General features: G+C 38.5%; 1 protein-coding gene across 4 annotated transcripts in view; it reads right to left on the bottom strand.

The window, feature by feature from the left end:
- Nucleotides 1–824: 824 nt before the first annotated feature.
- LOC145554426 (uncharacterized) overlaps nucleotides 825–24190 on the bottom strand; it is a 33727-nt gene continuing 10361 nt past the window's right edge. For 3 of the 4 annotated variants that reach the window (XM_081614102.1, XM_081614101.1, XM_081614103.1), the window contains 10 exons: nucleotides 20387–20500; nucleotides 18816–18894; nucleotides 18427–18655; nucleotides 16494–18282; nucleotides 15865–16038; nucleotides 8347–8520; nucleotides 6066–6239; nucleotides 4701–4874; nucleotides 1878–1924; nucleotides 825–1736 (listed from right to left, as the gene is read on the bottom strand). In XM_081614102.1, coding sequence (XP_081470228.1) covers nucleotides 1213–1736; nucleotides 1878–1924; nucleotides 4701–4874; nucleotides 6066–6239; nucleotides 8347–8520; nucleotides 15865–16038; nucleotides 16494–18282; nucleotides 18427–18655; nucleotides 18816–18894; nucleotides 20387–20500 — 3478 coding nt within the window. In that variant the 3' untranslated portion in view covers nucleotides 825–1212. The remainder of the gene's footprint in view (nucleotides 1737–1877; nucleotides 1925–4700; nucleotides 4875–6065; nucleotides 6240–8346; nucleotides 8521–15864; nucleotides 16039–16493; nucleotides 18283–18426; nucleotides 18656–18815; nucleotides 18895–20386; nucleotides 20501–24190) is intronic. The other variant, XM_081614104.1, reaches the window with a different exon arrangement.

Below are 24190 nucleotides of genomic sequence, written 5' to 3'. Positions count from 1 at the left end.
TTCCCCCAAACTAACCGACTGAGTTGAGTGAAGCTGTTGGATGGAGGTAATGTTAGCTAAAAGATGACTAGCTAGCTAATATCAATACAGCACCTTAAGCTTAACAAGTAGCCTGTAGGCTATCAATGTTGTTGACTGTGTTCAGCTACCATTCATTTTGTCCCTGAAAAAGTTGATTCTTGTTTGGGAACCACTGCGCTATACCAACATGGTAATTAGCAGTAGCTAACACTAAAACGCTACACTAATGCATTTATCTGAAACTAATGCTAAAGCACTACAATAACATGGTACTTAACAGGAGCTAATGCTAACGCGCTACACCAACCTGGTGTATTTCTTCAAACCTCAATAGCAGCTCATGGAGGAGTTTGATCTGTTCACATTTCGTCTGTCTTATGCCATACAGTCATGACACGGTAACATTTTTCACAAATATGTAAAAAACATTTTTAATAAAAGTTACACACTGCAGCTATAAATGCCTGAATTTGTTCAAACTACTAATTCTGCACTGAGAGTCCAGAGTTTATTCTGAGGGAATAGACAAAGTGTCATCTTTTAAATTTACAATAATCAATTAACTGCTGGAAACTAATTTGGTGAGACAAACCTGTATTTAAATGACCCAATGTTGTAGATTATATTTTTTCATCTTTCACCATCATGGGATGGGAATGTTTTACTTTAACTAGGACTTTCTGAAAGGCAGAGTTGATGAAAAATATTTTTAACAGAAATATTTAAATTTGAACATGAAAAGAACAGAATGAGCAGCAAATGAACAAAATGCAGAAGAAGAAAAATGTTTTATTTCTCTAAAACACATGAAGAAAAACTGCAGCAAATAAACAAAAAAGATTTAATATTCAAATCTGACGAGTTTATAAAAATAGGAGCCGACAGAAACAGAAAATGTTCAGTGAGAAAAACTGATCAACATTTCAATGAAATCTGATGAATGAGAGGAAAAAATAAGAGAAACAGCATCTTGATATTCAGTGTGAAGCTTTGACTGGAAACAAACAGGAAAACATGAGGATCCTGGAATCATCCTGGAATCATCCCAGCTTCCAACCTTAAAGGACTGGATGAAGAAAAAGTTTCCAAGGACTCAATCAGAAAAGTTTCACCAAGAAATAGATTGTAGAGATGAACCATCTGTTCAACAGTGAGAGTTTCTCTGACAGGAGGAAAATATTTAGACTCAAATCAGCAAAGAAACACTGAAGAACCAGAACTGAGCCAGAACCCAAATCCAGGAATCAGAGGTTCAGTGAATGTGGTGTTGAAGGTGTGGAGGAGGATCAGTGAGTCAGAGGAGACTCTGTAGAAGGACAGAATGCCAGCAGGACAGTCCACATACACTGATACTCTGTTAGAGACGGAGGAGGAGGAGAGACGAGTTACTATGTTATTGTGACAGACAGAGTAACCATCATCAGAGCATCTCAGACTCCAGGAATGATCATTATATCCAAACCAACAGTCTCTACTGTTTCCTTTCCTCCTGATTCTTCTGTAACTCACTGATATATAAACTCCTCCTCTCCACTCGACCTCCCAGTAACAGCGACCAGTCAGACCAGTTCTACACAGCAGCTGAGGCCAGTAATCAAATCTGTCTGGATGATCAGGATATGACTGAAGCTCCTCCCATGTCACCTTCCTGTTGTCTTCAGACAGTTTGAGCTCTCTGCTCACTGTGTTTGTGTCGATGGTGAGTTGACAGGAATCTGATGGAGAGAACAAACACAATCCAGCTGCAGTTATTGATCATTTATTGATCTTTGATGATGAATGAGTGATGTGGCAGTTTGAAGATGGTTGAATGTGAGCTGCTTTGTTGTCATGAATCGGATGAAAAACACACTTACACTTCCTCAGACCTGGTGTCAAGAATCGGCCTCCAGCAGGCTCCACCCTGAAAGGAGGAGGGGGGTTAGACCATCAGTCTCTTTCAGCAGCAAACATGGACATTACATGTCTCAGACACACATTGTCCTCCACTGAGACAGGAACAGTCCAACATCTGGCCTGCAAACTGCAGTGGATGTAGGAAGGACAGTTGGTGCTGCTGCAGCACAACTCATTTCTCCAAACACAGGAAAAGCTCCAACAGAGAGGAGAAAGGAAATCCCTCAGTAACAACCTGAAGAAACTCACTGAAGCCTGAAAGGACATCAGGAAACTAAGGAAACATTTCTGGAAGCTCAACCTGATTTAATATCAGCATTAAAATCCATGTTGTGTTCAGTTTATTTTCATGATAAGTGACTGATTTACAATTATATGTTCAGCATCATTTACATGATGATTATTATTAATTGATCTGAACATGATTGTATATAATTACAAAGGTGAAGTGAAATATATTTAAGTGATTTATTTGAATAGAGGAAGTCTTTTATTTTGAAGAATATAAAAGACTTTAAAATAAAAGTCTTATTGTTTATATGTATTGTTTTAATATTTCGTATTAAATATGAAATATTGTTTTTAACTTGCATTGTTTCAAAATGAGCTCCATGTAGCAACGAGGCTTAAATTCAATTTCTTACTGTAGTTAATTATTTTCACGTCTTTCATTCTCCTGATAATTGATATTCATTATTGATACGCATATCAATTGACATGCATTGTGTCCAGAAAACCATTTTATACAGGACAAGGAGAAATCTGTCACAAAATATTAGTAGCTCCATCATTTGTTATTCGATATATCTATTAAATACGACTTAAAATAAAGATTAGAAAACTGATGTTTGATCAATTCTCCATGATAAAAATCTATAAACAGTTCAGTTTCTGTTAGTTCTGTCAAGATACAAGAAAGGGTGAATATCTACTTATATTGGTCAATCGGTTTATTTTAAATATGCTGTAGGAGCCGTAGTTTGACGACTGTTATAAATATCACCATGTTTTTAGAACTCAGGGGATTCGCTCAGTTTTTGTCGCTTGTTTTATTAATTGCAGCTTCTGCAGTGGCGCCACAATAAAGGTACAATAAAGCTGATAAACAGGTGAAGAACCAAACAGAACCACTTCTGACTGTTTGCAAAGCCAAACATCCAGTAAAAGGTCCACCAAGCCACTACTGAGGCACTGGGGTCATGATTCTAGACACGGCAAAACGAGGTTCAATGTCCAAACTTATTGATTGTTCTTGGTGATTTATTTTCCTCTTTCACCAAAACAATTACAGACATCAAACCTTCATTTGTTCTCATGCTACCACTCTTAAAAACCATCGGCCCCAAACCCAAATGCCTGCTGGTCCTTCTCCAGGCCCCTGCACTGATCTATGTGGACTGACCCACATTACTGCCTGTCTGAATTTAGACAATAAATAAGAAATTAATAAATAAAATCAACAGTTATCAACCTACAAACAAACTCTGTAAATACAAAAAATAGAAATTTAAGAATAAAGTAACAAAATTCAAATGGATAAAGAAATAAAGTAAAAATAGCTCCAACAACTTTTATTCTGCCTTTTCTCGCTCTGTGTCGCTTTACGCGGACCCGTTGCCATGGCGACCGACAGACAACAGCTCAACGAGCACATAGAGCAGAGATTACCGATCAGGGGAATCAGCACCAAAAAACACCAAAAAAAGAGTTTCATGCGCTTAATGTCCGATTTGCCATAACTATTTATTGAATTCATGTCGCTAGCTGGGGTGGCAACAGGGGTGGCGAGGCTCTGGTTTGGGGTGACAACTGCCACCCCTGCCACCCGCTAGATCCGCCCCTGGACACCATCCATCTTGTTGGACCTACGGAAATTTCGCGCATGCGTACAACGCTGGGGGGCAAAAAGACTAATCTTTTACATTCATCCATAGCCGCGTTAACTCAGTGAAACTTATAAATGTAGGAATTAATTTGGTGCTATGATCCACAGCAAAGTGATCTGTAGTCGCCAAGCTACGCAGACTCGTTGCCATAGCAACTGACAACAATGCCACTTCATGTTTTAGGATTTAACACCAAAAAACATTCAAGAATTTTGCACACAGAACATTTAGTTTGTTGTTGTAGTACGTTTTAGGCTTAATGTTTTATTAATAAATAACAGAGAACAATTCTACTTTTTCCTCATCATTCACTGCAATTCTCCATTTCATCTGGAAAACAAGGAATTTCAATTCTCTCCTGATTCCTCTCATTCATTTGATCATTTTCCAGATGTCGCCCCCTGGTGGAGAACAAACTACTACATTTATTTTATATTTTATTAAATCCTGAAAGTTGGGAGTTTTGTTGAAAATCTTTTTTTCTCAGAGCTTTTAAACATCCATCTGACCAACATGGAGTTACTTTTCTTCTCATCTTTGCTCCTTGGGGCTGATTGGTCTGGAGCTCCATCAAATATTGTTTTAAAGTCCTTTCTGTCATCAGTAGATCATCATGGAAATCTAACTGAACTTCACTTTTATTCATTTAGTCAGATTCCCTATTAAACTCTATTAAATCCATCCCACTCTTTAATTTTCCTTGTGAGCCGTTCTTAGTCAGGAGAATATTCCAGAAAACTGGGTAATGATCTCTGCCTCCAGATGAGGCGTCTAAATATTTAATTAAACTAAATATTCATCTTCAAACTAAACATTTCCCATCAGACTGACTAAAGACGTTTCTCCTCTTCCTCCTCTATCAGACCTTCTCTGCTCCTGCAGCAGGTTCCTCCATACCTGAGAGCTTCCAGTCTCCAGTCTGGATCCTTCAGTCCAGCCGACAGCAGCTTCACTCCTGAGTCTCCTGGATGATTGTAGCTCAGGTCCAACTCTTTCAGATGGGAGGGGTTAAAGGTCAGAGCTGAGGCCAGAGAAGCACAGCCTTCCTCTGAGACCAAACAGCCTGATAAGCTGCAGACACACAATTCATCACATGATGAGAACATGGAGGTAGAGCCCAAGGTCTGAACTGGTCATTTGTAGGAGAGGAATAATAATAATGCTGTACATTTAATAAAAACAGCATCATCGGTTTCAAAGAAATGTGCATCTGAGTAGAGCAATTTATAATCATCTATAAGATGTTTATATTTGTATGTTGAAACAGCAATAGACTATTTAAAATAAATGTAAAAAGACACCAGGTAACAGCCTGAATGTATATAATTAATGAGTTTCCTGAGAGCTCGGGGTGCACTGATTCATCAGTGCCGATTTCCTTAATTTTAGGAGATCGGTAATCGGCCGATTTTTGCATGTCAAAATGATCTTATCCACCGATGTTATCAACCTCAGCAAACGTCTAAAAATCAACCACTGTGCTTTTCTTTTCTCCCGTGCGAAAGGTTTGACTGACAAACCGGCCGACCAGCTCATGTCTGCACATTTACAGTTAACAAAAGTCGCCCCATTGTTGCCAATTCAGTAACTTTCTTCATATATTGAGCAACATTTCAGACAAAAACATTGTATCGGCCAAAATCAGGATTGGTAAGTTAGGCTTTTTAAGAGATTGGTAATCTGTGATCGGCCAGAAACCTGCAATTGACTATTTAAAATAAATATAAAAAGGCACCTGGTAACAGCCTGAATGTATATAATTAATGAGTTTCCTGGGAGCTAGGGGTGCACTGATTGGGAGCTCCCTATTGGGAGCAGTTCTAGTTAGAAGGTCTAACAACTGCTGGGAGAAAGGATCTGTAATAATGTTCATTTGTGCACCGAGGATGCAGCAATCTGTCGACACTATCAATGAAGTCTGACCCCTGCCTTTCTAAACACCTCTGTTCTTGGTTCTGTCAGCATGGAGGGAATGAAAACCAGCAACGTTTATGTGTAGAAACTTGTTAGTGACAGGATGAGCAACAAGTAGTTTCCTGTCACAGTTCCAGGCTGGAAATCCACTGAGTTCCTGAGAGCAAGACATTATTTCACAAATGTTTGTAAAAATAGTCTACATGCCTTGGTGCTACTTTCATAAACCTGTGGCCATGGAAGTTACTGGAACACCTGATTCCCATCGTTTGGATGCTGGTAAAATACTTTTGTCAATCTCTGCTAACAGCTAGTGGATAGAAATCACCAGGATTGGTCACATTGTACCTGAGAGTCTCCAGGTTGCAGTTTGGACTCTTCAGTCCAGCAGAGAGAAGCTTCACTCCTGAATCCTGCAGGTTGTTGTTACTCAGGTCCAGTTCTCTGAGACTGGAGGACTGGGAGCTGAGAACTGAGGACAGAGCTTCACAGCTTCTCTCTGAGAGGTTACAGCCACTCAGTCTGAGGAGACAGGGAGGAAAATCTGTTATTAAACAATTCATCAGAATTTATGTTTTTCTTTATTGTCAACTATGATCTTTCTAGAAAGGCTGAAGGTTGTGTCTTGTTTTATTTCTTTATGTTGCCTTTTTTGTGAAATAGTTTATTCTATAGTTGGGTGTCTGGAAGGACTGAACTACAGGCAACAAGAAAACTTGCAAGGCAAGAGAACTATAAAATGAAATAATGAACTAATTGAATTCAGTGTCAATCCTGAGTATCAAAGCTGGTTGAAGATTAGCATCAGGCTGGGGGGGATAGCAGGGGTCATGTCCCCCCAATATTAGAGACAGTCACATTGGTCTCCCCAATAATTTCACCGTAGTTGTGAAGAATTTTAAAATCTTCCACTCGCGTGCTTTTATTTTGAAGGCGCACAACAGCGCATTCAGCAGAGCGCTTCCTCCCCATCCCCCTCTGAACGGCTCAGAGTAAAGGCAATGAGGTAAACTGTCAGGAATGTTGCCATGAATATCGCTCCTTTATTACATCTTGTTGTCAGTTTACTTTCATATATAGAACTAAATCTTTTTGGTTAAGCCACTTTAATTCTGGAATAGTCACATATCCAATATTTTACTGCTAACTTTTGTTTAAAAGTTAGTCTAGTCACAATGATTTAGAATGAGACTGAAACAGCAGCAAAATGAGCCTTTTTAATATTTGAAATGAGCAACACCCTTTCATACTCGACCACTTAACATTATATTATATTATATTATATTTAGATATTTGGGAGAACAGCAGAGCTACAATAATGTTGAAAGGTGAAGAAGCTCTGGTGAGGTCTTCATTTAGTTTATTGAAATATGTAATAACTTTTTTTAATTTTTAAATAAACTATTTTATTATTAGAGGAGCAGGTCGGGCATAGGAGAGCCAGGTGGAGTTTCAAAGTGTGAAAATATAAAAATTACATTAATACAATAAAACCAGAAAGGAGAACTTTGAAGACTGATGTCAGGTTGATTTCTTTCAACGTTTCAATATTTTTTCATAATTTCCACACTATAGGGTAACGGTTAGGAGACGATAAGAAAAGTGCTCGAGGAGAGGTTCAAAAATAAATTAGTGAAAAATTTTGCTACACAGTAAATAGAGTTTAGATGTATAATATATACATCTGAAAATTAAGTTATTTAAATTCTCATTCTGTATGATAAAAACATACTTTTTATATTTAGTTCACATTCTGATCCTGTAAATTACTGTAGTCTTTTTTGCTTCAGTGTTTTTATGGTTCATGTTTGGTAAGTTACTGAATGCAGAGCTGGAAGTGAGACTGAGTTAACAGTGAGGAGCTAAAGGTCTGTTAGATGTGAAAAGTATCATTTTTATTTATTTTGTAGATCAAACTGTTGCACTGATGTAGAGAGATGTTCAAGAAGAACAAAACTTGTTTTTTAGATTTTATTTTTGTTTGCTAAACTGATGTATTGAGTTTAAAATTGCTGAGTCTTATTATATGAGCTGTTTTCTACTTTGGTTTTAGAAAGAAGTAGAACCAATTCAATTGCAAGTCAATTTATATCAATGCATTTTGACCAATAAAATATATCAGAATCTGGTGTTCATCCTGGAATGACGGTCATTATACTATGCATAACTTTAATCTGATTATTGGATTGTAAATAGTAACATGTTAGAAAACTTGTTACTGAAACAAGGGTCAGATTAGAGTAATGTGTTACTGACGTGTTGATGACATAATAGCTTCTGAAATTTCTGCTCAAGATATTTACTGATCTGTCAGGTTTCCGATATGCGTCCCCCCCAATGGCAGACTCGTTCCCACGCCTTTGCCCCAACGATGGTTGAGAAAGTTTGACAACTGCTGGTTGGAAAAATCTGCAAAAATCTACTTTGTTCTGTCAAGTACGCAGAGTTACACTATCAGTGGTTCTTTCAGCCTGGAGGAAATGAAAATTAGACATTATTATGTGTTGAGATTTAGCAAGTTAACCATGTCATAGTCAGACATTATTATTATAACAAATATTAATGTCATCATCTTTGAAAGAAGGTAAAGGACAGAAATCTGGTTTCACCAGCATTGAGAACATTTTACCTGAGAGTCTCCAGGTTGCAGTTTGGACTCTTCAGTCCAGCAGAGAGAAGCTTCACTCCTGAATCCTGCAGGTTGTTGTTACTCAGGTCCAGTTCTCTGAGACTGGAGGACTGGGAGCTGAGAACTGAGGACAGAGCTTCACAGCTTCTCTCTGAGAGGTTACAGCCACTCAGTCTGAGGAGACAGGGAGGAAAATCTGTTATTAAACAATTCATCAGAATTTGTTTTTTCAAAATCAACAATGTTTTTATTGGACAGAGAAGGAACCATCTTATTTGACACAACCTTTGTATTTGTTGTGAACTGGTTCTGTAATGAAGACTGAGGCTTGTTTGGATATGGATAAACAATCATTCCAGGGTCTTGGGTTAGGACAACTGATAAATATGTTTAGATGAGTTAGTGAGTGAAAGAAGAGATCGTCTGAGTCAAGAATTGAGCTTTACTTGAGTTTAATGAGGTTTTGAGGTTCATCCATACACACAACGGTATGTGTGGAGGTATAGTTGTGTGTGTGGCTTCCTATAAAAATAAAAATAAAAACAGATTATGCGAAATTGGTTGAAAATAATTTCATAAATAAACCAAATGTCCACAAAGGGAATAAACGTGCTTAATGACAATTATAAACAAGCAAAGAAATACGGCATTTCAGTTGGAAATGGTAACTGTGAATAACAGCTGCATTCAGGGGTGAAAGTAGTTTTAAATTCTTCAGGATACGAGAGAGAGAGATTTTTAAAAACTCATTTATTCACACAGTAGTGATCCAGGGACATATTCAACAGCTTCAAATTAACACATCCATAAATTAAATTTCAGAATTATTTAAATTAAATAAAACACCTTCATAGTCCCAAATATTCTGAAAAGTATTTAGTTCATCCATTTTTAAATAATATTTGAATTCTAACATAACTCTTGCTCTAACCATACCCTTAAAGAGCTTTACACAATCAGTATTCTGTACATTATTGATTTTAAATTTTCTACTCAAATAAATTGCAAGCTTTGCTTGACCAAGAAAAAATTTTAACAATTGTCCAATTTTCTTCTTTCCTTTGCCATATAAAAACAAAAATAAAGGACTGTTCTGTAAAATTTTCTCCAAATAATTTCCAAATCTCTCTTAGTAAAGTAAATAAATCCATTATTCTGAAACGCTGTATGAAAGATAGTTTCTCTTAATAAACAAAAGGGACACTTATCTGAAACACCAGGATTAATAATAGAAACAAAAGCATTAACTGCAATAATACCATGCAAGATTCTCCATTGTAAATCACCAACATTTTTAGTCAATGGTGGCTTATAAAGTAACCCCCAAACAGGTTTCACTTCAAGACCAACTTTTAAAAAATCTCTCCAAGGAGTATCTTTTTTATCTTTTAGCTTTACTTTGTTCAAAGCCTTAACACATTTCATATATATTACCTTTCCACTCACAGAATCAAAGTTTCCATTCATATTTTTCTTTCTCTAAAAAAAGTCCAGGACATTCAAAGTCTTTCAATTGTGCTTTAAATCACAGTTTAAAGAAAGGATCTGCTTCATCCATTGTTAGAAGTCCATCAAACCATCCCTTTATGAGTCCTTTGTCGTCTTCTGACAACATTCGCTTAAACATTGTCAGCATCATTCCTGCAGTTCTTAAAGAGTGAATCTCCAATCTCCGGGCCAACGAAACATCATCCATTTCAATTCCAACAAGTTTGAGCAGATTTCAATGTGACCACCCCTTTTTTCATCAACAGTTCAGAGATCATGGCCATGTTATCCCAAGCTGAACCCAAACGAGATCCTTGAGGACAGGTTCCAATAGTAACCAGTTTAAGATGTGGATGTTCCAACTCTCTTCATTTCCATGAGGGTCCAAGATTTTAACACACTAACATAAAAAGATGACAAACACTTTACACTATATTTTGAAATATCAACAATAAATGTTTTACCAAAACCTAAATTACCAACTTTTGAAAAAAAAAAAACATTCTGTAACTTGTTTCCACAAAACATTTTGATCACGATACAAAAAATTGTACAAACTGTAATCTGAAGGCTGCTTTCCTACTTTCTAGATGAATCAAACCTTGCCCTCCTTCTTCCTTTGGTAAAAACAAAACACTTTGAGGGACCCAATGTAATCTGTCCCAAAAGAAATTTAAAATGATACTCTGTAGTTTTATCAAAAAACCTGGTGGAGGTTCCAAAACAGATAAACGATGCCATAAAGTTGAAGCAGCCAGATTATTAATAATTAGTGTACGGCCCCTGTAAGACAATCGTGGCAAAAGCCAGTGGCATTTCTTTAACCTACCTTCCATCAGTTCAATAAAACCTTCCCAATTTTTCATTACCTCTATTTGATCCCCCAAGTAAACACCCAAATATTTAAAACCATTTTTCAACCACTTTAATTTACCAGGTAATTTAGGTTCTTGTTTTGTCCACTTACCAACTAGCAAAGCTTTACTCTTGCTCCAATTAACTTTGGATGAAGAAATGTTGGCAAAACACTCAATAATTTTAGTTAAAGTAAAAACATCTGACTCTTCTATGATTGCCACATTAATATCGTCCGCATATGCAGAAAGTTGAAAAGGTAGAGGAACTTCATTTAACTTTACCCCCTGCAACCTTTTCCTGATTTAACATAACAAAGGTTCAATACTCAACGAATACAACATTCCTGACATTGCACAACCTTGGCGAATACCTCGCTTTACATTAAAAGGTGCACTTAAACCACCATTGACTTTAAATACACTTTCAATGTTACAATAGAGGGTTTTAATCATGGCAATGAAACTAGAGGAGAAACCAAAAGCTTTCAAACTGTTCCATAAGTATTGGTGCTCCACTCGATCAAATGCCTTTTCTTGGTCAATAGAAATCAGACCAAAGTTTAAACCCAATAAATTAGAGACGTCCAAATAGTCTCGAATTAATGTTCTCTGATTGATCTGCCAGGGACAAGATCTTCTCAAAAATGTTGGCGTCCAGACTGAGAAAAGTGATCGATCAAGTTATACATGTCGATCAGTCCTACTGCATCAATCAGTACACAATAGACTGATAGGTCTCCAGTTCCTTATTTCATACAGATCACCCTTTTTAGGGAGAAGAGTGAGCACAGCTCTGCGACAGCTAAGGGGTAACATTCCCCTTGCCACACTGTTATTGAGGACTTCCAACAGATCTTCAGCCAGCACAGGCCAACACCATTTATAAAACTCCACAGGCAAACCGTCTATTCCTGGAGCTTTGCCATTCTCCATGCTCAGCAGCACCTCCTGCAGTTCTTCCGATGTCAGAGCATGCTCCAAAATGACATTATCTTGGTCTGACACCTTTGGCAAGTCATTGAGAAACTTCTGTCATCTCAGAGTCTTCTCTAAACTCACTGGCATATAACGTTGAAAAAAAGTTCACAGCTCTTTTCCGCAGTTCGGTGGGATCTGTCAACTCTTTTCCGTCTTCAGAACGAATGCAATGAATGAGACGATTTTGTCCATTTTTCTTCTTCAAACTGAAGAAGAATTTAGAGGGAGCATCCATTTCAGAGATACTTTGAAAACGTGAACGTACCAGAGCTCCCTGCGCTCTGAGCAGATCAGACAAAGCAGATTTTTTCCTTTTGAGAGCCTGAAAATGGCCTCGATTTTCGGTGGACTCACAAAAACTCTGAAGATCCACAATTTCAGTCTCTAATTCCTCAATAGATCTTACCAATTCTATTCTACCATTGTAAGAGTATTGATTACAAAACTGCTGAATTTTAATTTTACCAATATCCCACCACTGCTGTACAGATGTAAACTGACATTTCATGAGTCTCCACTGGTTCCAAAAAAAAGAGAGTCCTTTTTTAAAACAACCATCATTTAACAAAACAGTATTGAAATGACAATATGCACTTTTAGGTCTTAAGTTATTAATAAACACATTTCCTATAATCATAGAATGATCAGAAAAGCCCACTGGACATAAAGTGCATGATTTAAATATTTCCAAATGGTGCCCAAAACAATAGAACCTATCTAATCTTGCCAAAGCAATATAATTCTCTTTACAGTGAGCCCAGGATTATTGCCTTATCCTTCCATTTTTAGATTGCCACACGTCAGCTAAATCATATGTTTCAATAATGCGTTTCAATTTCCTCCTTGACTGTATATGTGGCTCCAAATGATTCCTATCTAGATCATCTACTGTACAATTAAAATCACCTCCTAAAATTAAATAATCCGTTGACACAAAATTTAATAGTGTATCTGCTAACTTTTCTAAAAACACACAATGTTCACTTGGAGTTGCAGGAGCATATATACTGCTCAAAAAAATAAAGGGAACACTTAAACAACACAATATAACTCCAAGTAAATCAAACTTCTGTGACATCAAACTGTCCACTTAGGAAGCAACACTGATTGACCTGACGAGGGTCCCCGTTGTCAATCAGTGTTGCTTCCTAAGTGGACAGTTTGATTTCACAGAAGTTTGATTTACTTGGAGTTATATTGTGTTGTTTAAGTGTTCCCTTCATTTTTTTGAGCAGTGTATATATATATATATATATATATATATATATATTTATTTATTTTTTTGTCATAGTACTCCCAAGAATTAAAAACTTTCACCCCTGCCTGCAACGTTGTTTTTTCCCTTTTTCCCCCATCATTTGGAGGTCGTGAGTAGAACTGACTTTGTTCAGGACGACATACTAGCTTGGACATTGCTTGGGGTGCCCCGGTCTTAGGGAATTGTGCACATTATTAGTTTAGTTGGTCTGCCTTATGTGAGAAGTATATGTTGTTGTTCCTTTTTGTTTTCCTTAAATCTAGTGTTTACAGCTTATCGTTCAACTGGTGATTAACAGTGAGGGTTCCCTCTCACCTTAGTTAATAAAGTGAAGCTGAATGATTTTGCCTGAAATTCTGTTTCTCCGGGTCATATTTGCTATTAACTAAGTCAGTGATATTGCCTACATAAAGGTGTACCTGGTCGAACCCAAGCACCCACCACTTTAGTTTTCCTCATAGAGTGGTTTAAGGTGCTACACTTGCTTATACACGGCAACAAAACTCAACCAACGAATGGAAAGTCCCAGAATTAATTCAGTTTCTGCAAAATGAAGTGCAAAGCAGAGAACGGGCGCTTCAGCCGACCAGACCAGGCCACACGTTGAAGAACCCGAGCCAAAACACAAGCATGTGGGTAAGCCATCCTATGTCTGCGACCAACCTAGAAAGTGGAGCATCGACTGCTTTGCACACAGCCAGCGTTGGGCCACAAACCTGTGTGTTTTGTGGCAGTAATGACCATAAACCAGAGAACTGTCCTGGTTTTACAATAAGTGAACGCAGGGAGAAAATGAAAAGGCTTGGACGGTGTTTTGTCTGGCTGGGCCCAAAACATATTGCAAAATACTGCAGAGTGAAGATTTTGTGCAGGCAGTGCAATGGAAACACCACTTGTCAGTTTGTGAGCATCTGAAGCTAAACCAGAAGTCAACAGTACCAGCAATAGTGGAAATACTGAGGCTGTGTTGTCTTCATTGAAAAGCTCAGTCAAAGTGAAGACAAATACTCAGAACACAGTTTTGCTCCAAACGGTTAAGGCTGTAGGACCAAAGGAGAGAAAAATAACTTGCTGTCTGTTAGATGGAGGAAGCCAGCGCAGTTTCATTCACAGAGACATTGTCTGAGCCCCAGGACTGCCAGTTGTGAGGCAAGAGACACTAAACCTCCATGTTTTTGGTTCCACCTCTCCTGTAGTAGAGAAACGCAACATAGAGAGAGTTCAGCTTGAAAATGTGTGGAACACTGAACAGAAAATCAAAATAGATGCTGTAGAGACCCCCGAGGTGTGCACTGCTGTAGTAAAGGTACCAAGTGAGCCCATTCAAGCAGAGATTAAGAAAAGAAGCTGCAGCTTGGATACTTTCCACTAGAGGGCGCTAATGAACAGGAGCTGCAGGTGTTAATTGGAGCAGATTGCTACTGGCAGGATGTTACTGGGAAGGTCCAAAGGGTTACAGATTCATTAGTGGCAGCTGAAACCCTTTTTGGATGGGCTTTACAGGGACCAGTGACGACCTCCAGTGTTACAGACACCACATGTTCGCACATTAGTTTGACCGAAGACACCCAGCTGTCTAAGCAGTTGCATGCATTCTGGAAGGTGGAGTCCCTGGGTATTGTAAATAAACAGTCAGAAAGTCCAGAGGACTCAGAAATTATGCAACATTTTGAACAAACATTTGAAAACGGAAGGTACCAAGTTGAGTTACACTGGCAATGTGACAAAGACCGGCTTCCAGACAACTTCAGGGTAGCAAAGAAACGCTTTGAGAATCTTAACAAGAAGGCTGAAGACTGATCCTAATTTATTTGCCAGATACAACGATGTAATAAAGGACTATCTCCAAAATTATATCTAAACCTCTGTTAAAGGTACAGAGGTTTAGACCTGTACCTTTAAAGGTACCTGTTGTACCTGTTAAAGGTACAGCAAGCTTAAGACCATGTGAAGAATCACTGCATGGGTGAAGCGGTTTGTTAGTAACAAGATCTTGTCTGAAGGTTCAGGGAGAGTTAAGTACAAATTGGTGCAGCTGAAATGTACTGGATTAAGTCTACACAAGAGAGTTGATTTAGTTCTGAAATAAGGTCAAAGCAAAATGTGAAGGTAGGTTATAAAATCAAAGATTTGAAACCATTCTTAGATGAAAATGGTCCACTAAGTGTTGGGGGAAGACTGCAGAATTCAGATCTTAGTTTCAGAGAACAACACCCTTGGATACTACCGACAAATCACCAGTAATCTGAATTATTAGTTCAGTCGTGTCATGAAAGAGTGATGCCTTCTGGTGTAAGAGACACATTAACTCAAGTTAGAGAACAATATGGGATTTTGAGAGGCAGACAGCTTGTATGACACATTGTTTCAAAATGTTACATTTGCAAAAAAACTAAAGGTTAAGGCAGCACAAAAGATCACTGCTCCGTTACCTGGAGAGAGTAACAGAATCACCTCCTATTGAAGTTACTGGTGTAGATTTTGCTGGATTTTACAGAACGGGTCTGTAAAATCATACATAGCACTGTATATGTGTGCAGTGACAAGAGCAGTACACTTAGAGTTGGTCTCAGATCAGACTACAGAGAATTTCTTATTGGCCTTAAAGAGATTCATCACAAGACGAGGTCTATGTAGGGTCATTTACTCTGACAATTACCTCACCAGCTATGGACCTCACCGCACGTCACTGGTATCACATTATTTGGCAAACGATACAAGTTGATACGATTCAATGCACTTTTACAATTTTCTGAAAGATTTTAGAAGGACAGAGTGATTTTAGAGACATTTTGTGTTTCATAGACTTGGATTTAATTAACTGAAAACTGGTCTGGGCTGGCTGGCTGGCTGAGACAGCCAAGCAACTGCTGGGATCTGTAATAATTCTTCTTTTTGTACCAATGATGCAACAATTTCTCAAGGGCCCAGACTTACCTGAGGGTTTCCAGGTTGCAGTTTGGACTCCTCAGGCCAGCAGAGAGAAGCTTCACTCCTGAATCCTGCAGGTTGTTGTTACTCAGGTCTAGTTCTCTGAGACTGGAGGACTGGGAGCTGAGAACTGAGGACAGAGCTTCACAGCTTCTCTCTGAGAGGTTACAGTCACTCAGTCTGAGGAGACGGGGAGAAAAATCTGTTATTAAACAATTCTTCTAAATTCATGTTCTTTCAAATCAACAATGTTTTTATTGGACAGAGAAGGAACCATCTTATTTTACACAACCTTTGTATTTGTTGTGAACTAGTTCATTCTATAGTTGGGCCTCCAGCCTTAAATGACAGAACTATGGGTAACATGGAGGTTGGAAAGAGAATTATAAAATTACACAATTAACTATATTAATCCAATTTCAATGTTAACATAAAGTGGAGGAGTTTTGCTGCTTGACTATGTAACATTATGTTCAGCTGCTAAAGAAAGTCTGTTTTTTTACTGCACATGCCCCTCAGTGGGACACCTTGAAGAGACAAAGCACCAATATATAAACTGAAACATGAATATTTACCTCATAATTAGCAGATTTCTACCTATCAAAAATAACTGCAGTAACAATGTGTATCCTTACTGAGCTTTGTTGGAGGCTTTAACCACTGGAAGCAGCCTCAGAAGAACCTCCTCTGAAGCAGAGTATTTCTTCAGGTCAAACACATCCAGATCTTTTCCTGATGACACTAAGATGAAGACCAGAGCTGACCACTGAGCAGGAGACAGTTTATCTGTGGAGAGACTTCCTGAACTCAGAGACTGTTGGATCTCCTCCACTAGAGAGCGATCATTCAGTTCATTTAGACAGTGGAACAGATTGATGCTTTTCTCTGCAGACTCATTCTCACTGATCTTCTCTTTGATATACTGAACTGTTTCCTTATTGGTCTGTGAGCTACTTTCAGTCTGTGTCAGCAGACCTTGTAGGAGTCTCTGATTGGTCTGCAGTGAAAGTCCCAGGAGGAAACGGAGGAACAAGTCCAGGTGTCCATTTGGACTCTGTAAGGCCTGGTCAACAGCTCTCTGATGGAGAGACTTTAGTTTAGGTTTAAATAATGAAGAATTTTTAGATGTTTGTGTTTCTTCCATCAGGTTGATACCATAGTTGATGAAGTTCATATGAACATGAAGAGCAGCCAGAAATTCTTGAACACTCAGATGGACGAAGCAGAACACCTTGTCCTGGTACAGCCCTCTCTCCTCTCTAAAGATCTGTGTGAACACTCCTGAGTACACTGAGGCTGCTCTGATATCGATGCCACACTCTGTCAGGTCTGATCCATAGAAGATCAGGTTTCCTTTCTGTAGCTGATCAAAAGCCAGTTTTCCCAGAGACTTGATCATTTTCTTGCTCTTTGAACTCCAGTGTGGATCTGTTTCAGTTCCTCCATCATACTTGACCTTCTTCACTTTGGTCTGAACCACCAGGAAGTGGATGTACATCTCAGTCAGGGTTCTGGGCAGCTCTACTCCCTCTCTGGTCTCCAACACATCCTCCAGAACTGTAGCAGTGATCCAGCAGAAGACTGGGATGTGGCACATGATATGGAGGCTTCGTGAAGTCTTTATGTGGGAGATGATTCTGCTGGCCTGCTGCTCATCTCTGAATCTCTTCCTGAAGTACTCCTCCTTCTGTGGGTCAGTGAACCCTCTGACCTCTGTCACCATGCCAACACACTGAGGAGGGATCTGATTGGCTGCTGCAGGTCGTGTGGTTATCCAGAGGAGAGCAGAGGGAAGCAGTTTTCCCCTGATGAGGTTTGTCAGCAGAACATCCACTGGGTTGGACTCTGTAACATCAGTCAGTATCTCCTTGTTGTGGAAGTCCAGTGAAAGTCTACTCTCATCCAGGCCGTCAAAAATGAACAGAACCTGGAAGTGTTCAAAGCTGCGGATTTCTTTGGTTTCAGTAAAGAAGTGATGAACAAGTTCCACCAAGCTGAACTTTTTCTCTCTCAGCACATTAAGCTCTCTGAAGGTGAATGGAAATATGAAGTGGATGTTCTGGTGGGCTTTGTCTTCAGCCCAGTCCAGAGTGAACTTCTGTGTTAAGACTGTTTTCCCAATGCCAGCCACTCCCTTTGTTATCACTGTTCTGATTGGTTGATCTCTTCCAGATGGGAAATTAAAGATGTCTTCTTGTCTGATTGTTGTTTCTGGTCTGTGTGGTTTCCTGGATGCTGTTTCAATCTGTCTGACCTCATGTTCATCATTGACCTCTCCAGTCCCTCCCTCTGTGATGTAGAGCTCTGTGTAGATCTGGTTCAGAAGGGTTGGACTTCCTGCTTTAGCAATCCCCTCAAACACAGACTGGAACTTCTTCTTCAGACCAGATTTAAGACGATGTTGACAAACTGCAGTAAGATGTTCTAAAATAACAGAAATAGGAAAATCAGAGATGAAACAAAAAATACCTTCTGAAAATGATTTAAATAAATGTGCTTTCATTTCTTCAGACATCAGTAAATGTGATATTTATCCATCAGGTTAAATCTTTGTAGAAATCCTCTTACTCTTCTGCAGACGGTCAGCCAGCTCCTCCTGCTTCATCTTCCTCAGGAAGTTCAGTGTGATCTTCATCACTGCCTCTCTGCTGCTTCTCCTCCGCTCTTCATCATCACCTCTCAACACCTCATCATCCTCTCTCTGACTCTCTGAGCATTCTGGGTAATCTGGACTCAGAACCTTCTGGATCTTCTTCAGCTCATTCTTCACAAAAGTGGCAATGTTTTCCTCCAGCAGCTGGAACAGAATAATAGATGAAGGAAACATCAGACTGAAATCATGCAGCCAAACACCAGATGGATGTTGGACAGACTGACAGTCCTCTGGTCTACAAAGTGCAGCATGGAGACGACTGTGAACAGAACCATGGAAAAGTAGTTGTTGTTCATGTACAGACCATAAATATGGAGTCCAGCTGTGTTTGATGCTGCTGGGCAGACAGACCACTGGGAACCTCTGAGCTCTGCTGGTCCACTCTGTGGAGGAACCAGGAACAATCAAGAAGGCAGGAAATATTAATCCAGCAATATTTACTAATAAAATAACTAAGAGTGTCACATTAAAAGCAGAAAACAGAGCATCACATGAAGACAATACAAAGAAGCACCTGCCCCTTTTGCTCCTTGCCCCCAAGTGCCCTTTCGGTCCATTTCTTTTTTTGGTATTATTATTTCCTAAGCCCTCTTCTGACACATAACATGTACTAAAATTATTTGTTTTTTTCTTGTGTTTTTTTGTACAACATTAATAAGCCAGTCACCTTGTTACCTTTGACCTTTGCCCGTGACGTATGACACAAATGCCTCTTGTGCAGTGAGATAAGGCGGATAACTGTGGAGCTCAACGTAGCGAAAGTTTCAGATTACAGAACAGTTTTTGGTGAATTAAAAATAAAACGTTTATGGTGAATAATGTGGAGCAGACTTGCTACTTGTCAGATGATGGAAAACATTAAACATATCGTTTCTGCTTCAGCTTTGATTGTATATGTCACAATTTTGTAATGTATCGTTGTTTATTAAACTCCGAAAGCTGTGTGGCTTTGTTAATATTCTGTTCTAAAATCCGGTTAGATGTGCATTTTTTTTTGAGCACCTGCCCCTTTAGTGCTCTCTGCGCGGCCCTGCTTTTTGATGTTAGCTTGTCGATGTCTCAGTTTTATTCACTGGGAAAATTAATAAGCAGCTTGAGGTGACTCTGCTGCTGTCTAGTGGCGAGAAACCACAATGTTGGCTGGTAACAATCGGAATGCATTATGGGAGATGTAGTTTGTAGTCAAATCATGCTCAAAACCTATTTTAAGTCAATCATGGGAGTAGGGTTAGGGTTTTATGTGGCCCCAAAACGTTGGGGCCACATAAAATGATGTGGCGGGCCACATGTGGCCCGCGGGCCTTGAGTTTGACACATGTGTTATAGAGGATTAAAAATAGATCTTGTAGATCCTGGAAGCCAGTGAGCTCACATTATCTGTCCACACAGAGACAATCAGAAGGTAAAGGTCCATGAAGTGATATCTGGATGTGAGCAGTGAACCAGATGATCCAAGTAGCTGTAAAGATTTAATGTTCCTGCTGATCCCACTAAGAACCAGCAGAACCTCTGATGGTCCACATCAGCTCAGTCTGGTTGAGGTCCAGCAGATCTCACCAACCACATCATGAAGCTTTCCTTCCTGCTGAACTGATCTCACAACCAAGCACACAGGAACCAAGTCCTGGTGGACCAGACTGGTTTACCAGGTATTTCCCAGTGGGTGGTGGAAATGTGTCCCACTGTTAGTCTGACATGGAGCCAGGAAGCAGCAGAACATCATCATCATCACCCAGAGATGAAGATATGAAGGTGTTTTCATTAGAACAGAGCAGCTGATTTAGATAATGGATCAAAACTCTGTAAATATAACTGGGAACATCTGAGTTCTTACTGGTTCAGTTTCAACAGTTGGAGCAAATAGAAACATCTCACCTCTCTGATGATGGAGCTCCAGATTTAAAGTCAATGAAATTATCCATTGACTTGTCGCTTTTAAAGGACACACAGCTGGGTTCTGATTCTTCTTGTGTAAAACTCTGATGGATCCTGGTAATAAAAAAAACTCATTAAAAACTTTCTGTGGAGTTTTGCTTTAAAAGATTTTTGGTCTGACTTATTGTAAAATCAAGAGCTGAGACCCAGCAGAACCAGACAGATCATCAACTAGATGTTTTAGGTTTCATCCTTAATTTAAAAACTCTGTAATTTTGTTTAAATATCACCCAGTTAATGAATTACCTCACCCAACTTAATAACAATCGTCCTCTAAAATCATCAGTCCTTGATGTAATTATAACACGCGCCACATAAATATACAGGGATAGGAGTTTTTGCAAACGACCTTAGTGACATTGTGCTGTATACAGTTAGAAATTTCAAGTTACCAAAACTGAAGCCACATATCCTGACCAAAAGAGATTTAAAACACCTAAATGATTCAAAAAACACCTAAATGCTTTTGATCATGACTTGTTACATTTTAACTGGAATAGGGTCTCTTTTTTGATGACATTGACCTTGCCTGGAAGTATTTCCATGAAGAGTTTTTAAGACTAATAAATAAACATGCTACTGTATGTAAAATTAGGATAAAGGGATGAAATAATCCATGGTTTTCCTCAGCTATTGGGGCTTTGCTTAAAACAAAGAGATGCAACTTGGGCAAGAAAAAAACAAAACTGATGAGAGCTGGCTCTGTTTCAGGAAATTGTAGAATAAATGTACCTTATCAATTAGGAAAGCAAAGTCAGACTATTTCCTTGCCGAGATGCCAAAAAATGTAAATGATCCAAAGAAATTTAGGAAAACAGTGAAATCAGCTGCTGACCAGGCGCCACTGACTGACTTTCCAGATTTTGTTTAGAATAAAAGTAAAATGGTGTCTGATAAATTAGCAGTTTAAAATTATTTTAACAAGCATTTTATTTCTGTAGGCTCTTTAATTTATTATTTAAATTCATTCGGCCCAAATGTAAATACTGATGATCAGTTTCTGAATAATGATTGTTAAAACCTGACTGTACATTTTGTAAAACACAATTTGAATCTAAAAAAAATCTTCATCTGATCTGAAACTAATCTTTGAAACTTTTTTGCTGTAATACATAGTTTAGAAAATGGTCTGTAATTGTTTAGCTGTGATGATTCTCCACTCTTGAGGCAAAACAAATGCTGATTTCCAGACACTAGGGAATTTATTAGATTAGACTTAGAGGTAACACTTTATTTGAAAGGGTGTGCAGAAGACATGACACTGCCATAAACATGACATCTATCATGACCATTAAGTCTTTATGAATGTTTATGACAGTTGTCATGAAGTGTCATTCGGTAAATAATGACACTTTTAATGCAAGGTTGCTCTAAAAGTTGCAGTAAAAGTCCATTAAAAATGCCAAATTTATCTGGCCCTGTCGATTTTTTGATGTCTATGTTTTTCAATTCTCTGAGAACCTCAGCTGTACAAATAGGGGAAATTAAAAGTGGTGAAGTTACGGAAAAAAAACAGTACTGTTACTGCCACTTTAAATGTTATTAATGATCTTATTCAGGCTCTTGATAACAAAAAACATTGTGTTGCTCTGTTTATTGATTTATCAAAGACATTTGACTCAGTAAATCACATTTTTAATTGATATTCTACAAGAAAGCTTTCAGTGTGATGCTCCTACAGCCTGGAATCAGCTCCAGTCTGAACTCAAGATGTCAGAACTGGTTTCTCTGGACTTATTTCAAGTGATTCTTAAAAATAGACAACTAGATGTTACTGAACAGTGTCACTGTTTTAAATTGTTTTCTACCGTTTTACATTTGTGCATATGTATTAGTTAGTTTTTTTCTGTAACCACGTTGCTGTGTGTTGCAGACTTCTGCCCAGGTCCCTCTTGAAAATGAGATCTATATCTCAACGGGGTTCACCTGGTTGAATAAAGGAAAAATAAAAATTAAATAAATGATTCCCATCAGAACCGGTCCAACCCTCCAACATGTTCCTGATCATTGATCCTCCTGAATAAATTCCAGCCTTGTTTAAAGAGCAGAAACATCTGATTCTGAGACAAACATGTTGGTTTAAATGACTGAGAGAAGTTTGGTGATGTTAGTGTTGATCTCTGACATGGAGAAGAACCAGGAGTCGCTTCCACTCTGACCATCCAAGGAGGATCTGATGGAGCTTCATTCAGAACCAGATGGTCAGTTAGAGACACTGAAGCTCAACCAGATCCACATGATCCTAGGATCTCTTTATTCAACATCTATATGCTCCCACTGTCTCAGGTTATAACAGGAAATAAGATCAGCTACCATAACTATGCAGATGATACACAGCTCTATATTACGATGTCACCTGGGGCCTCATGCAGTGTGCACAAAAAATGTGCAGTTCCATATCTTACACACAAGTCGGCATGTATAAAAATTAACTTTGCGTCAAGGTTTGCATAAATATACACACACTTTTTGGCTGGCGTAAAAATGTGCAGCAGCCACAGAAACTGTTTCTGTGGACAATATCAAACCACAAAGTGTCAAAATTTACCTAAATACACTGAAATCTGACTACATTCAGTTATTAGACCAAGAATCATGAAACTGATGTTTTTCATGATTTGAATATTTTATTGTTTAAACGATTAAACTGAATCACATTTATCTTCAGACAATAAGCTAACACGCACACAATATAAATAAAATAAAACAAAACAAAATAAAGAAAATAAAAATAAAAGTATGTGAAAACCTCTCTAGTATGTAAATAGTAGTTTTCCTCTGTTTTTGTCTCAAAAAGATGTAACTCATTGGTCTGTGAGCCGAAGCGCATGAAATGCATCTATGGGGTAATTTTATTCCCACTAAAAGAAGAAAACGGGGTTGGATCAGCAGATTAACTCAAACCTGCTGATTAAAAATAATCAACAGGTTTGATTATTTTTAAGGTGATCAAGGTGTGTCTGCAATCACACGTATATCAGTAGCTGCATCAAGGTGAGTCACTACCTGAGAAGCCTTTGGCTCTGATGGAGAACATCATCAATGGAAGGATTCAGAGGGAGTCTGGATTAATCTAAACACTAATAAACCATTATCAACATTTCCCAGCAGATCAATATGATCTCTTATCAATCCGATCATCCTGGATCTCTGAGCAAAACCTAAAGAAGGAGCTGTGCGGTACTGGTACTGGTCCAGCTGCAGCCATCCTTCAGTCGAGCCGCCTGCTTTGTGAATGCGCCTTATGGACATAAAGCATCTTTATTCTGTAAATTTACAACTTTTTCACATGATTCTACTATTTAGAATAAAAGTCCACATTGCCACTCGATGGACCCTCTGACTCTGTCTTTAAATCCCGGCTGAACGCTTTGCTGTTCAGACAGGCATTTGCTCTTTATTTTTTATATTTTTAATTTGGATTCTTTTTCTTCTTTAAAACGTATTTTTATTCTTGTGAGGTGACATTATGTGCCCTCAAATCACCTATTTTTAAAGGTTTTATTGGTTCTAGTGGCCTTTATTTGATACAACTTATACACATGATTCATAGTTGACAGGAAGGTGGATAACGAGGGGGGGTTATGGGGGAGGGGTCACCAGGCCGGGAATCGAATCTGCGACAGCCGCGTCGAGGACTGAGGCCTCCATATGTGGGTTGTGCTTAACCCCTGAGCCACCACAGCACACCCCCTCAAAGCACCTTTTAAATAAAATATATAATTATTATTATTATAAATACTT

Source organism: Poecilia reticulata, chromosome 12, assembly GCF_904066995.2.
Source record: "Poecilia reticulata chromosome 12, P_reticulata-male-v2, whole genome shotgun sequence".
In the NCBI taxonomy this organism is placed as follows: Eukaryota; Metazoa; Chordata; class Actinopteri; order Cyprinodontiformes; family Poeciliidae; genus Poecilia; species Poecilia reticulata.
The sequence above is the reverse complement of the archived record's forward strand: the minus strand, read 5'-3'. Positions and strand labels throughout refer to the sequence as shown.